General features: G+C 47.2%; 1 protein-coding gene across 6 annotated transcripts in view; it reads left to right on the forward strand.

Annotated features, from left to right (window-relative positions):
• The window catches only part of ece2b (endothelin converting enzyme 2b), a 35,102-nt gene that overhangs the window by 2,641 nt on the left and 17,540 nt on the right, over window positions 1–14,921 (forward strand). Inside the window, exons 1-3 of one of the 6 annotated variants that reach the window (XM_076975801.1) lie at window positions 3,034–3,495; window positions 3,667–3,737; window positions 9,841–9,927. In XM_076975801.1, the coding sequence (XP_076831916.1) occupies window positions 3,675–3,737; window positions 9,841–9,927 (150 nt within the window). In that variant the 5' untranslated portion in view covers window positions 3,034–3,495; window positions 3,667–3,674. Of the gene's footprint in view, window positions 1–3,033; window positions 3,496–3,666; window positions 3,738–8,621; window positions 9,071–9,840; window positions 9,928–13,950; window positions 14,115–14,921 lie in introns of those variants that run through there. The other 5 variants (XM_076975805.1, XM_076975804.1, XM_076975803.1 and 2 more) reach the window with 5 other exon arrangements.

Genomic DNA, 14,921 nt, shown 5'->3' on the forward strand with positions numbered 1-14,921 from the left:
CCCCTCTGATGACTAAACAATTTAGGGTCTACGGGTCATGGCTTCACCAATCACAGGTGACTTTAAAGCATGAAAAGCCAGTCAATTAACGCTGTAATGATCATTCCTACTGCTGACATGCCGGGTTTAAGGTCACTGAGGTCATTTGATTAGCCCATTCAAAAGCTCAATTCAATGCTGTCTGATGCTAGAATTGCTGGTCGGCTTGGTTATTACCACTACCCATGAATTGTGCATGTTGGACTGTACGATTTGTGTGTGTGAAGATCCAGAGTGTATCTAATAAATTAGCATAGTATATATGTACAGATGTTGGCATCGTTCTTAGCAACAGTTAATGTTTCACGAGCTCTGAGATTCTGCTCCGCTGTGCTTTGCTCATTAGGCTAAATGCCAGCGATGTAGTGTGGTAACCACTGCTGTTCTGAGGGAGCACATGACGTGTGGTCATGCCACCTCCACGTCTTTTGAAAAGGACCACATTCTTGACAGACACGGTCAACTCTGACACACAAGAATGGCTCCTTCATGGCTGTCTGCACTGAATGTGCTGTGTCCAGGAACACTCTCCTGTTCTCGAGCCCAGAGCCAGAGCCCACGTCTGCCACCTGGACTCGCATCCTGATTCACCGAGAGAGACCCCGTTCACACCCGTCTCTGATGTGCTGCTCGGCCTGGGTGTGGCGGTGTGGGAAAGAGTGCAGTTGGGGCTCTCTGGGGGTGGAGTGCACTCTCTCCTCGACCCCTGCCTGACCCTGAAGGGCTGCTCAGGGCTTGGAAGGGCTGGTGCATCCTGCCAAAGGGTGTGTGAGTGCAGGGAGAGGGCCACGCTTTCCTGTATGTGTGTGTGTGTGTGTGTGTGTGTGTGTGTGTGTGTGTGTGTGTGTGTATGTGTGTGTGTGTGTGAGAGAGAGAGTGTGCGTGCGTACATAAATGTGTCCAGAGTGAGCTAGCAGCCCTCCTTTACAAGACCCTAGTCACCAAGGCTTTCACAGCTAAAGATGGAGTTCCACATGGTATGGTTAGGCCAGATACCAGCATCGTTCACAAGTTTGGTGTGCTTCATGTCACCTCCCTGCTTTACAGCAACTTTTGCACTTTTTGACAAGGCCTGCCATTTGCCTGGATGTTGCATTCAGGATATATGACTAACGCTCTGCACTGTCCAAGACATCAGTCATAGTTTGGAGAGAAATGCTAAATGTGTGCAGGCTTAAGACACAAAGGCTTAGCGGGTCCAGTCAGACCACTATTTATGAATTCATACAACCAGACTTGAAGGTCCTGTGTATATTAGACACACACACACACACACACACACACACACACACAAAAACTGCACATGTATCTTTTCTCTGAATGAAAGAAATAATGAAACGCTGCTGTTTAAAGAAGCTGGTGTAAGGTGTCTTTCATCATCGCTTCTCCACTTACGTGCACTTCCTTCCATTACAGCTGCTTGGTGATCTCCATCTCCAGTGCACCGACATCTCCTCGCACCTCCTCACACCTGCTCACTCCTCCTCACATCTCCTCACACCTCCTTCCCTGTCTCTAGATTTACTTGGCTGCTTGGGGCCATTTAGCATTCTGTCAGGTACCTACCACAAAATGAAACAGAAACGCTGTTATTATTCTGTTTTGTTTTTTTTAATCTTCAGTTTAAACGGGTAATTTTACACTTTAAACATAAGAACAGTTCAAGTATTCACAGAAAATTCAGTGCCACTCAGTCAAAGAAAGAAAGAGAGAGAGAGAGAGAGAGAGAGAGATCAGGAAGGAAAGCCCTCTCCTTTCAAGATGGATGTGCAGTTCAAGCTGTGACAGCCTGTTGTGTGCTTTCAGACTAGAGGTGAGGTCTGAGGAAACGCGAGTATGTTCATAAATCCCAGCAGCGAAGACCCAACACATTAATGGTACATTAATCCTCGACTGAAAAAAACCCCCAGAAAACTACATAGATATTTTAAGTTGCCCCACCCCCACACTATTTGGTCGCTTCTAAAGATGAAGAAACCCTCCCAGAGCCATCCGTTCTGCTCCCAGCCCCTCCAACTTTTGTTCTGCCGCCTTTTTCCCTTCCTTCCTTCTCTCTTTCCTTCCTTCCTTCTCTCTTTCCTTCCTTCCTTCTCTCTTTCCTTCCTTCCTTCTCTCTTTCCTTGCTTCCTCTCTCTTTCCTTTTCCTAAGCAGAGAGCACTGTAACCTTGTTGCCTACATGAGTGACATCATTCCGGCTCTCTGGGGAATAGTCTCTCTCTCTCTCTCTCTCTCTCTCTCTCTTTCTCTCTCTCTCTTTCTCTGTTAGCGCAGACTAATCAAACCTCTTTTCATCGTCCGTCTGCCACACGCACCGTGTGCGTGAGTGCGTGTACCTGATACACCCTGTCGGCCTGCGCGTTTGAAAACGACACTAGTTTCACCGTAGACCTCGCTGCGTTAAGCTCATGTCTCTTACGTAATGTTTACATAACAAAAGAGGTGTGCTCTGCTGGCTTTTGTTTGCTCTGCCTGTTGGTTTACAGCGGAGAGTGCTTGTGTGAAGTGCATCCGAGTGGCTGACTGCACTGGGACACATTGGCCTGTCAGCCCACAGCAAAATGGCCCTTTGTGCCAAAACAGTAAAGCATTCTGTTGGCGCACCGTAATGGAAGCGCCATCTGCTGGCCGGTGCGTGTTAGTGCGCTCGTAGCTAGCGGACTGAATGAAGTCTTTATGAATGGCGGAAGAAGAGGGCGATTGCGAAACATCGCTTCCTGTGTGGAAGGCATGCACTTATGTGTTACGGGTTACGCACAGTATCGGGGCAGCTTGCGATTCATAAGGGAGCTTTCATTCGGATAATTTCAAGAGACCGGAGGACCCAGAGAGGGAGCGGACTCAAACGCTCTCTTTCAGTTTCTCCCTCTCACTCTCTCCCAGACTCTGTCGAAAACAAGTCTCCTGTTCTCTCTCGGCCTCCTGGCAGCTATGTAGAGAGATGGGCGTCTCCTTCTCTGGAACTTTCTGTTCTTTATTATCATAATGTGTTCAGAAAGAAGCATGCCAAAACTCCTCAACCTACTCTCCCACTCGGCTTTTCTTTGGTTGAAATCCTTCCACTACTATTTAAGCTTCTCTCTCACCACCCTCTCTCTCTCTTTCTCTCTCTCTCTCTCTCTTGGCTCCTGTCCTCCTTCCACACTTTTCTCTCTCTGTCCCTCTTTTTTCTTTATCCCCTCACCGTGTGTCTTTCTCTCACTCACATTCTTTCTCTTCTTCCTTTGCTTTCCCCTCGCTCTCTCTCATTCCCTCTCTCTCTTTTCCTCTCTCCCCCTCCCTCCCTCTCTCTGTTTCTCTCCCCTCCCTCTCTCTCTCTCTCTCTCTCTCTCTCCGTCTCTCCTCCTCTGACGCTTGGGACTCCGTGTTTACACTCTCTCTCTGGCCACCAGCAGGACCGGCTGGTTGTTGCAGTGCAGTCGGCTTGTGGCTCGTAAGCGTGCAGACACTCGGTGAAGGTAGGTACCCGGTGGCTGGATGCCATTCCTCCGGCTGACGCGCCCCAGAGAAGGGGAGCTCCGGGAACGCGCGGGTCTGGAGGCCGGGTGGTGTGGGATTACGGGTCGCTGGGCTACGTAACCCAGACGTGGTTCTTCTGGCTTAGTTTGCGCATGTCTTCGTGTGTTCAGGCGGACAGATGCCGTGCTGCAGAGGCAGAACGCGTTGGAGACAGCCCTGTTGCGGTGACTGGCGTGCGGAGGTGTGTGTGTGTGTGTGTGTGTGTGTGTGTGTGTGTGTGTGTGTGTGTGTGTGTGTGTGTGTGTGTGTGTGTGTGTGTGTGTGTGACAGGCACAGAGAGGGAGAGTTATAGGACGGGTCTCACTGTTGGGGCGAGGAGAGAGGTCATGAATTGAAGAAAAGAGGAAAGGGAGATTGCTGAACCCCAACTTCCTTTTTGTGTCACCACTGAGAGCTCAGGCCAGCACATTTCAGCCTACCCTCCCACTCTCTCTTCTTCTTCTCTCTCTCTCGCTCTTACGTTCCTCTTTCAAAATATTGGAATCACTTACATATGCTTAACTTAAAGAGCTAGGTAGAAGGATTGGTAATTAGTGTAAGTTAGTTTGGCTTAGCATTACAATCTATTGCTGTACCTCTAGTGATTGGCTTAATAACACATTAAGATTCAAGTTATTACAATGTGTGTATGAGACGGCTACTGATCCAGATGTCTTGCTGTATTGTGTGTGTGTGTGTGTGTGTGTGTGTGTGTGTGTGTTTATGTTTGTGTTTGTGTGTGTGTGCGCGTGTGTGTGTGATTGAGTGGTCTACTGGTGACCTAACCATACAAACCAAAGAACTAAATCTAATTTTGAAGAAAGGAACTGGTATCTCTGGCATATTTCAAGGTGTTCCTGTGTGTGTGTAGTAGGAACACTCTGAGCACTGCAAACCTCAACATGAAGATGCACCTCCTCCCCTTATATAGTGTGTGGACTGATCCAGGGTCAGTGGACGAGTTTGGTGCCGGCCTTCAAGAAACGTTTCAGTGAACTGTCATTTGAGGAGGTGTGCAGACAAGCGCATATATATTTGTGTATGTCTTACTTCTTACAGTAGGTTTCTGTATGTGTGGGTGTGTGTGGATGTGTGTCTGTGCTTGTGGGTGTGTGCTGGTTCCTGTGTGCGTGTGCACGTGTGTGTGCGTGTGTGTGTGTGTGTGTGTGTGTGTGTGTGTGTGTGTGTGTGTGTGTGTGTGTGTGTGTGTGTGTGTGTGTGTGTGTGTGTGATTATTTTGCGCTTGGACTTGGACCTCACCCTGACTACTGGCGTCTTAACGTCTAAGCACCTTTGCAGGAGAGACTGAAGCTATGGTGAACTTCTAACCCTCATCCCTCTCCCTCTCTCTCATGCCCTCTCTCTCATGCCTTCTCTCTCTCCTGCCCTTTCTCTCCCTCTCTCTCTCCCTCTTTCACCCTCTGCATTTTTTCCTATTCTTCTTTCACTTAATTTCCCTCTTCCTTTCTTTTCTCTTCTCCCTTCTCTGTCCCTGTCCCCCACCCTCTTTTTTCCCTCCCTCCCTCTCTCTGTCTCTTTCTCTCTCTTTTGCTCTTCTCCTCTCTCTCTGACTGCCCCTTTTTTCATGCCACCTCGTGATTGTCTCTGTAGTTGAGTGCCCTGTGCCCGCCTCCATACCCGCCCCCGTGCCCACTGACGACAGGCTTTGCCTTGGCTACCATCTTCTGCCTGCGTACCACCTCTGCGGAGGGCTACTGCTTACTGCCTCTCTGTAACCACACAGGCTGAATATATTGCTTCTTTCTCCCCAGTGCTCTCCCTCTCTCTCTCACTCGGTCTGTCTCTCTCTCCAGCAGCAGGGGAGGTGCTGGAGTTCAGGGTATTTGTAACTCTTCGGGGGCAGAGGTCAGCCTGTGCCAACCTTCCACGCCACGCTGCTTCCTTTTAAAAACACTCCTTAGGAAACCACTTCAAACAATCGCATTCCATGCGGAGAAAGTTCCCCACCACTCCTGGGACTTGGGAAAACCCCTCCCTTCCCTTCATTAGCCACACCCCCCCTCCAGCAGACACACACTCTGCACATCACACCCCCCCCCCCCCCTCCAGCAGACACACACTCTGCACATCACACCCCCCCCCCCCTCCAGCAGACACACACTCTGCCCATCACACCCCCCCTCCAGCAGACACACACTCTGCACATCACACCCCCCCCCCCTCCAGCAGACACACACTCTGCCCATCACACCCCCCCTCCAGCAGACACACACTCTGCACATCACACCCCCCCCCCCTCCAGCAGACACACACTCTGCCCATCACACCCCCCCCTCCAGCAGACACACACTCTGCACATCACACCCCCCCTCCAGCAGACACACACTCTGCACATCACACCCCCCCCCTCCAGCAGACACACACTCTGCCCATCACACCCCCCCCTCCAGCAGACACACACTCTGCACATCACACCCCCCCTCCAGCAGACACACACTCTGCCCATCACACCCCCCCTCCAGCAGACACACACTCTGCACATCACACCCCCCCTCCAGCAGACACACACTCTGCCCATCACACCCCCCCTCCAGCAGACACACACTCTGCACATCACACCCCCCCTCCAGCAGACACACACTCTGCACACCCCCCCCCCTCCAACAGACACACACTCTGCACATCACACCCCCCCTCCAGCAGACACACACTCTGCACATCACACCCCCCCTCCAGCAGACACACACTCTGCACATCACACCCCCCTCTCCAGCGGACACACACTCTGCACATCACACCCCCCCGACCAGCGGACACACACTCTGCACATCACACCCCCTCCAGCGGACACACACTCTGCACATCACACCCCCCCCAGCGGACACACACTCTGCCATATTCTGCTTCTCATTGTGTCTCCGTAGTCTCTCCACAATCACATATACACGTGACCCCGTACACGTGCACTACACAGACTGTACTCACACAACTAGGACCGTAAGCTTGCCTTGTACTGTACGCCAGTGAGACCTTCCTGACAAAAATATTTGGTAGTCTGCATCTGTGACAGTACCTGTGTGTGTGTGTGTGTGTGTGTGTGTGTGTGTGTGTGTGTGTGTGTGTGTGTGTGTGTGTGTGTGTGTGTGTGTGTGTGTGTGTGTGTGTGTGTGTGTGTGTGTGTGTGTGTATCAGAGGTGGTTGATGGGAAGGATTTGCAGTAAGTCTGCTGATCAGTAGTTAGTTGCATATCAGGCAGGCCTTAGAGTGCCTCTGAGTGCCTCCTATCCACTCCTCCACTCTTCCTCTCCACTCATTCACTCCACTCCTCTCCTCTGCTCATCCACTCCACTCATCCTCTCCTCTACTCTTTCTCTCCTCCTCTACACTCTTCCTCTCCTCTCCTCCTCTTCACTCCTCTCCTCCCCTGTTCCTCTCCACTCCTCCTTTCTACTCTTCCTCTCCTCCACTCCTCCTCTCCTTTCTTGCTCTTCTTCTCTGCACCTCCATCTTCCTGTCACATGGTTGTTGATGTCGGAGCTTCTGATGGATATAGAGGAGGTGGAGGTGCAGCTGTGTGTGGTGCAACGTCTGTTAGTTGTTTGTGCTGACGCAGGCTGTGGATCCCTGTGGTCGGATCTTCCCGTAATGGGACATGCACCTCTTTTTTTTACTCGTTTTCTCTGTTCCCCATACCTCATTGCTGTTGCACACACACACACACACACACACACACACACACACACACACACACACCAGCAGCTGTTCGTGCGCTCCCTGCTCGGGCCGGCAGCCTGTGAAAAGAACATCGAACACATTGCTTTAATTTGCGTGTTTTTTTTGTTGTTGTATTCTGAGTGGGCTGACACAGAGGGGTGGGCTATCCCTGTTGTCACGGCAACGTGGGGCCGTGCTCAGGGGGAGGAGTGTGGAGGAAGGAGATCCTTTGTGCCGCGTCATCTCTTCCCGAGCCTCCGGGAGCTGGGGGGGGAGGGGCCAGGCTTGATATTGGGGGCGGGGCTGCAGGTTATCCTGCCTGCACTTCCACCTGGTTGCACCAGACACAACATGGCCGCAGAGGTGGATCGCAGACGTGGTTCCGGGTGAGAGGTTGCTGATGGCGGCGGGCCGGTGTGATGTCATGACTGGTAAATGGATTGACGACAGTCTTGCTGATGTTAAGGAGCATTGGCTGATTTCCTGTGCACACACACTGAAGTCAGTTCACATACTGAAGTTTGTCCTTGGAGGAAGCAGTTACGGAGCCAAATATATCTCTTCATCTCGTTTACCGTCTCTCTATGTCTCATGCTCTCTCACTCACGCAGCAAGCACACGCAACCTTGCGCACACACACGTAAGCATACCGAAATCTTTAATAATAATGTTTGGGGGTGGGGGCCCTCAGGGGTGGATACTTGACTGCAGATTAGCTCATCAGCCCTAAGCTAACATGACCATAAGGATTGCCAGTGTGTGTGTGTGTGTGTGTGTGTGTGTGTGTGTGTGTGTGTGTGTGTGTGTGTGTGTTGAAGCTTTCCCAAAGTTTGTTTTAAGAATACTGTTAGCCAGAAGCTTCCAGAAGATTCCAGAGCTGTGGGAAATATTAATTGCAAGAACCTCTAATAAACAGTTTTCTTGGAATAGTGGACTGAGAGAGAGAGGGAGAGAGGGAGTAGAACAAGAAGAGAAGGTCAGAGAGGAGAGTTGGAGAATAGGGGGCTCAAATGATTTTCTGGGGTCTGGAGTATTGCTTTTTGACCTTTCCTGAGGTAATTCGGTGAATGCAAGAGGGAGTTCTGAAGAATCCCCTTCAGCACAAATCTAAAAAAATGGACCAATTATTGAGTCACAAAAGCTTTCTCTTGAGAGAGGAGGTGGGTGAGAGAGCAGAGCTCTCTGAACGAGGGAAGATATAGAAATAGACAAGGGAAGGGAGATGCCTGGGGGCACTGAATATGTGAGGAAATGCGTCAGAGAGAGAGAGAGAGAGAGAGAGAGAGAGAGAGAGAGAGAGAGAGAGAGAGAGAGACTGACTAGGAGTAATTCGATTGGCTGAAACTAAAGCAGAAGTTACCCTGTTTGGAGTCATTTCGTGCTTGCGTGTGTAAGTCTGCAGATGTTAATAGATTCTGCAACCTCTCTCGCTAGCAGCAGATACCCAACAGGAGTGGGTAGTTAGCCTTGGAGCCTACCGCCGTGTTGCAGTGGTTGTGCAGTGGGACTGCGATGTTGTGGCTACAGCTTGTACAAATCTCTCTTCATGTTTTTGTTTGTTTGCTTTTACCTCAAAACATATGCATATTCGGCTGTTCCCATAGAGACAGGATGGGAGTGTCTTTGAAAAAAAAGTGTGATTTATCGGTTCTGCTCTCAGAGTTGGAGATCCTCCTCTTACTACAAGTCCACTAACAGCCTTTGTGGGACATACCACTGATACATGTACCTCCCACCCACAGCTTCATGACTACTTGGTTTTTTCCAGTCACAATAGTCCGTGGGGGGAGTGGGGGTAAAAGTGCCCACTTCTGCTGCTTCTGAAGTGTCACTTTTGAAACAGACTGCGGTGTGTGAATGGTGAGTAAGACGAGATTAATGGCTGGTAGAAATATGTGCTGTTTTGGTTCATAAACTGCGAGTTCCTGGGTCTGTGTTTGGAGATGTGTTTGAGATGGAGACATTCGGATGCATCACGGTGTCTTTTGGGGCGTAGAAGAGGCATTGGTGACTGGGTGTCAGTTCTTTTCACCTTTAGACAGTCTAAGACTTTAACATCCAGGGTGATGTTGGATGTCGGGTGAAGCCCAGTGTTTTGAACATGTGCAGGACTGGCAGGCATTGCTAACCACCAGCTTGGAACATTCTAGGTGCAAGAATGAGAAGACTCAGAGCGTTTGAAGACTCTGAGAGTGATCTGGGTCTTAAGAAAAACTGTGTGTGTGTGTGTGCTTATGCATGTGCGCGTACGTGTGAAAATAAATGGTAGTGGGTTTTTTTCCCTCTCCGGTCCTGGGCTTAGCCAACACAATGAGGGGGAACAGAGAGTCTCTGTTCACAGAGACAAAACCACTGACACGGCCTCTGTTCAGTTTCTGTCCTGGGGGCAGAACAAGTCATTTCTTCAGTTACATTTTTTTGGGGGGGGGGGGGGGGGGGGTGATGAAGGGTACACGCAGAAGGACAGGTTCACTCCTAGCTCATTCTGTCTTCCCATGCACTGACCTCTTCTGAGAACAGAACTGAATCACCTGCTCTGGCTCGGCTAACATTGGCTTCTGCACTGATGTTGTAATACCGTGCAGTGCGATGCTGACGCTGCACACTGTCTACTGTGTTTCATCCTGCAGATGTCCAACTACAAGCGTGCGACCTTTGAGGAGGAGGAGGGGGCAGACATTCCTGTTGACGGAGCGATCTCTCCAGACAGCGTGGAGGTCAGTGAATGGTCAGGACTTACAGGTCATCTCTATTTCCGATGATAAGCCTGTGATGTCACTTCCCATGGAGGTGACGGGCTCTGTTCTTCTTTGAAGTATAACATGGTTATCCTTACAGCTACGGCAGAGGCTTCGTGTAGGCGGGTGTGTAGAAGTTATTAGCTTACCTTCTAGGACTGTATGTGAGATTAATTAATAACTGATAGTGAGTTGTTTTGACAGCCTTTGGCAGTTTTTCATAATGCGTCATGGTATAAATTACAAATTTCGACGATACTTTATACTATTGTAGTTTATGATTACATTATTGTAATTATAACCCCCATTTCTTTCCCAAAATAATCTCACACGTTGTTTGTAGTTTTAGAGTTGATCAAATCTGCAATTACCAAATAGTTAATTTATTTAAAGTAAACAGTTGTATCGAAGTTAATTTGCCGTCATGAATATCATTCATCAACTTTCTTTCAATGTGACATAAAAATGACATAATGAGGGCTGAGTTTTGACTCTTAATGTTTCATTCGTGTTTCATAAAACGTGTTTAAAATGAATAAGAAATGCAGACATTTTTCATCCCGTGATCAAAGGGGGTGTTGTAAATACTGCGATCTATGAGAGTCAAACACGGAGCAGATTCCTAGCCTGCGGCTCTTCGTACTGGTGTGTGCGGGAACTTCTTAAACGGAGCTCATCTTCCCAGAAGGCTTAAGGTGCATGATGTGAACTGTGGGAGGACCATAACCGCAAAGGCCTTTCAGATCTGCATGTGGCTGCATCTGGGATTAGTAAAACCATGTTATTCCTACAGCTCATCATGTGTCGTTTAGTCAGAGTTTCGCAGGTGGGATGCTTTTATTATGAGCATTTATGTGACGGAGATTGTTAAAGGAGTTGTTATCGTCAGGCCTTTTAGTCACCTGTTCACCATTTTAAATTCTCGGATTGTTAGCGACAAGTGATTATTTCCACCTCCTCTGACAAGAACAAATGTGAATTCTTGTGCCCGCTGTGTTGTTGCACATTCTGGTAACTGCACATACTTAAAAATATTATGTAGGCCTAAATCACATGTCCCTCATGTATGCTGACACATAAAATAAACATTTTAGAAGTTTTAATTTAAATGTAACTTTTTTGTACTTTCAGATATCCCTTGGACGGTAGTAGTACGACTAAACAACGTTGCCTCTTATCCCGTATGAAGCAATGATATCCTGCAGTGATAAAGCTCCGATATTTGAGTTGTTTGTGTAAACATGTTTGTCGTGCCTTCCCTTCGACAACACACAGAAAATGTGCAACAGCGGTCTGCGGTCACACAATTCCGTATAACCTGTTTAGTAGACATGCACGGTCTGTGTTTTTTTAAGGAACAGATATCACGACCGCGGTTCCCTGTTCGCTTGATAGATTTAGCTATTCCGTCAAAGTTAGGGTGACCAAACGTCCGTATTTCCCGGGACATGTCCGTATTTCACGTCCTGTCCCGGGCGTCCCGGGATATTTTTTAAAACTGGAAATGTCCTGGCTTTTAAATTACGTTAATCGGGCCATTAATTCTACAGGCACTTGGACCCTGAGCACGGCGCTGTATGACACGGAATCCCTGAGCCTCATATCTCCCTACATCATCCAATTGCACACCCGGAGAGCCGACCGCAGTTTTAGACCTGCAGTTCTAGACGTGCCGTAGTTTTAGATGTATGTAACGTAATATCCAGATAGTGTTTTAGTATGTCGCGGGAGCAGATGGAAGAATGCAGGGTTGCTAACTCTCACGCATTGAGCGTGAGACAAACGCATTTGACCGTTTTCACACGCTCTCACGCCACACTTCCGATATCTCACGCCGAAAAAAATATCCAGTTTATTTACCTCAGATCCACATATATGATTCAATACGTTACTAGTTCGCTAGCTCTGGCGCCATCCACCGGGGATGTAACACTGAATCTGTGTCCATTTTACGTTCGCCACCCCCCCCCCCACCCGCTCAACAACTTTCGTTCGCCACCCCCCCCCACCCGCTCAACAAAATACACTCGCCACCGGCTCCAGGATAAAAAATCTCACTCCAAGCGAACGTCAAAAGTTGGCAACCCTGAGAATGATATTTATAAGCAATAATAATATATGATAGATATATGATAATGTCTGAAGGTCATTTTTGGGTTATCGTAATGTTTATGTCATGAAGGATGAATCTGGCAAGCGTTAGTGTGTCTTGGTTCGTTAGTTCTGGCTACCTTTATGAGAGAAATGCTAGTCCTGCGAACGTAAATTGTTGCGGGGGGGGGGGTGGCGAACGTAAAATGGACACAAATTAAGTATTATATTGCGATCGATCAGTGTTTGCGCCAGAGGTAAATAAACTAGATTTTTTTTTCGGCGACGAGAGCGACACGGCGACCGGAAGTCATTCATTTTCAATGAGAGTGAGCGACACCCAGCGACGCGGCGCGGCGCGACGCGAAGTGAGCGATTCGAGCGACGCGAACAAGTTGAGCTTGGCTCAACTTTATGCAAATGAGCAGTGACGCGCGGCGGCGACTACCAATCAAAAAGTATGTTTGCACCCTCCTCCGAAACCGCACCTCTGACTTTGGTTCCTACTGATTATTTGTTCCGATTGCAAAATGGAGGAGAGAAAATGGAGGAGGCTGTCTCTGGATGTCCCGCACTTTACGATGTGTCCCTGTTTATTTACAGTACAAAATGTTTATTTTTGGAGGGAATACTGTTCATTTGTTAAAAAACATCTGCAATAAATTAGCGTATACCCGATTATTGGTTATGATTTTTTTTATTCCTGTTTGATCTTCGGGTCTGGGGTAAAAAGTAAAATAAATACATAAACATTTTAGGTTTATATACTATATGTGTTTTATACACACACTGTTTTATACACGCACTCCTTTATAATCGTGTGTCCTGTAATCAATAGATTAAAATAAATACTGCGTCCTGCTTTAAAAACGTGATTTGCATATCTGTCACGTGCTGCATGCCGGCGTGATGTTGGACACGCCCCCACGCGACGCGATGCTGGCGACTCGGCGACAGAGAGCGATTTTATCGCTTTCGGTGTGAACGCACAGTCAGAAATCGGATGTGTGGCGTGAGAGCGTGTGAGCGAAAAACCCCAAGTATCACATAATATTTGCTAGTTGCATGCCAATGAAGGTATACGAGTAAAACAAATCACTCCTAACATTCTGGAAACGTATGCTTACTCACTGAAAGCATCCTGACATTATGCAATTTTTGCTGATTTTTAATACAAAATAGCCTATGCCAGTAATCCAGTAGTTTAATTAAAAATAAAATATCTTCAGGAGACAAGCTGTGTGTGTAAATGACAAAATTAATCCAAACTCTCTAAAAGAACAGGGAAAATGAGGCGTACTACTTCTATTTAAATACAAAATGTGGTGTACATTATCGTTTAAAACTTGTCAAATGTTAGAGATTTGGCTAAAACAATTGAGAATCAATGGGCATATTTAACAAATAAACTCTTTATACAATGGATTATTACAATATACAAGCCCCTGAGCCTACGGCATGCATTAGAACTGCTGGTCTAGAACTGCAGTTGGCTGTCGTTAGCTACATTCTCTTGTATTAGGTTAACAAATACGAGCCTCTTGTAATTACAGGACGAAACATGAGAGAACGTGAAGCCGTTAAGATTGTGCGTTTTGAAAATAAACAACCATTAAATAATGTAATAAAAAAGCGAATTATATCGAATCACATTTCGAGTATATGTATAAATATTTAACTTTAAAGTTTAACGTGCTGGGAAATATTGAAATGGACCTTGAAAGTGACGTACAAGTGTTTTAATTCCACCTTATAAAGGTGTATGAACCCTGCAAAATGACTTTGTTCAAAATTCGAGAGGTGCACGATGTGACAAGCCATCAATTAATCGCGGAGCCATCGCGATTACGTCATTTTCGCTTGCGACTCGTCAAGTATAAACTTATAAAAGGAGCCGGAGGGGAAACGCGAGTACTCGGACTCGCACTGTCCGCTTTTAGCGAGGCCAAATCTCTGCAGTCGGGGGTGGCACCGCCTTAATGTAACAGTTCCCAAATATATAACTTGGAAACTCGAGCTTTGCTTTCAAAAGCTGCTCCAAAATGTGTGGGCGACTAGCAGTCATCTTTACACAGGTTTGGGTTTCATGAGTTAAAACCTAAAAGGTGGTGTTGGTGCTCAAATACCCTCTCACTCTTTCATGGTGATTTATGTAAGGCGTTTTCCTCCGTCTCGTTTGATTCGTATGATCAATTTTCGTATTATTTTTTCACGGTTTTTAGTGCCATGTGGTTAAGGGGAAAAGACATTCGTTGTAATTGTTCTGTTTTGAGGTAAACAGACAATAAGGACGTGTAAAAATATCTAATCGTTTCCTCTTGTGGACAATTATAAGAACATGGTTTGGAAAACAAAATCAAGATTTGGAACAGCTTAAGCCAATTCATTATGGGATGAAACACGAGTGATTCGGTTAACAAATGTATCCACATGCGGGAAACGAGCAACAACTGAAATGAAAATCACATGAAAATTCGCAGTCTTCACGTATCCATCCATCTACACGTATTTGTCTTTGTTATTTGCTATGCTTTTGCTATGGTCTGTATGTTGTTCTGCTGAGCTGTATGCAGTATGCCTTGTATCTGGTCTTTGTCTTCGTATCTTGAACTGTACTGTCTTTTACGGTTTTTGTTGTCCCTGGGTGGGCAGTATGTTGGCACTTTTCTCATTGTGTGTGCTTTGTCAGTGTGTCCAGCTAGTCACTTGTAAGGTAATGGATGGTGCAGGATTTCCAATGCTGGCATTCCAATTGGCACATTGATATGAATTTGACAGTAAATAGCTTTTGTTAGCCACAAAAAAATGGAAATTTCTAAAATGTTTGTTGGTGCCTTTCTGTCGTGGAAATCATGCAGGGTAATTTCCACAGAGGGGGCCTC

Source organism: Brachyhypopomus gauderio, chromosome 16 (assembly GCF_052324685.1).
Source record: "Brachyhypopomus gauderio isolate BG-103 chromosome 16, BGAUD_0.2, whole genome shotgun sequence".
Classification (NCBI taxonomy): domain Eukaryota; kingdom Metazoa; phylum Chordata; class Actinopteri; order Gymnotiformes; family Hypopomidae; genus Brachyhypopomus; species Brachyhypopomus gauderio.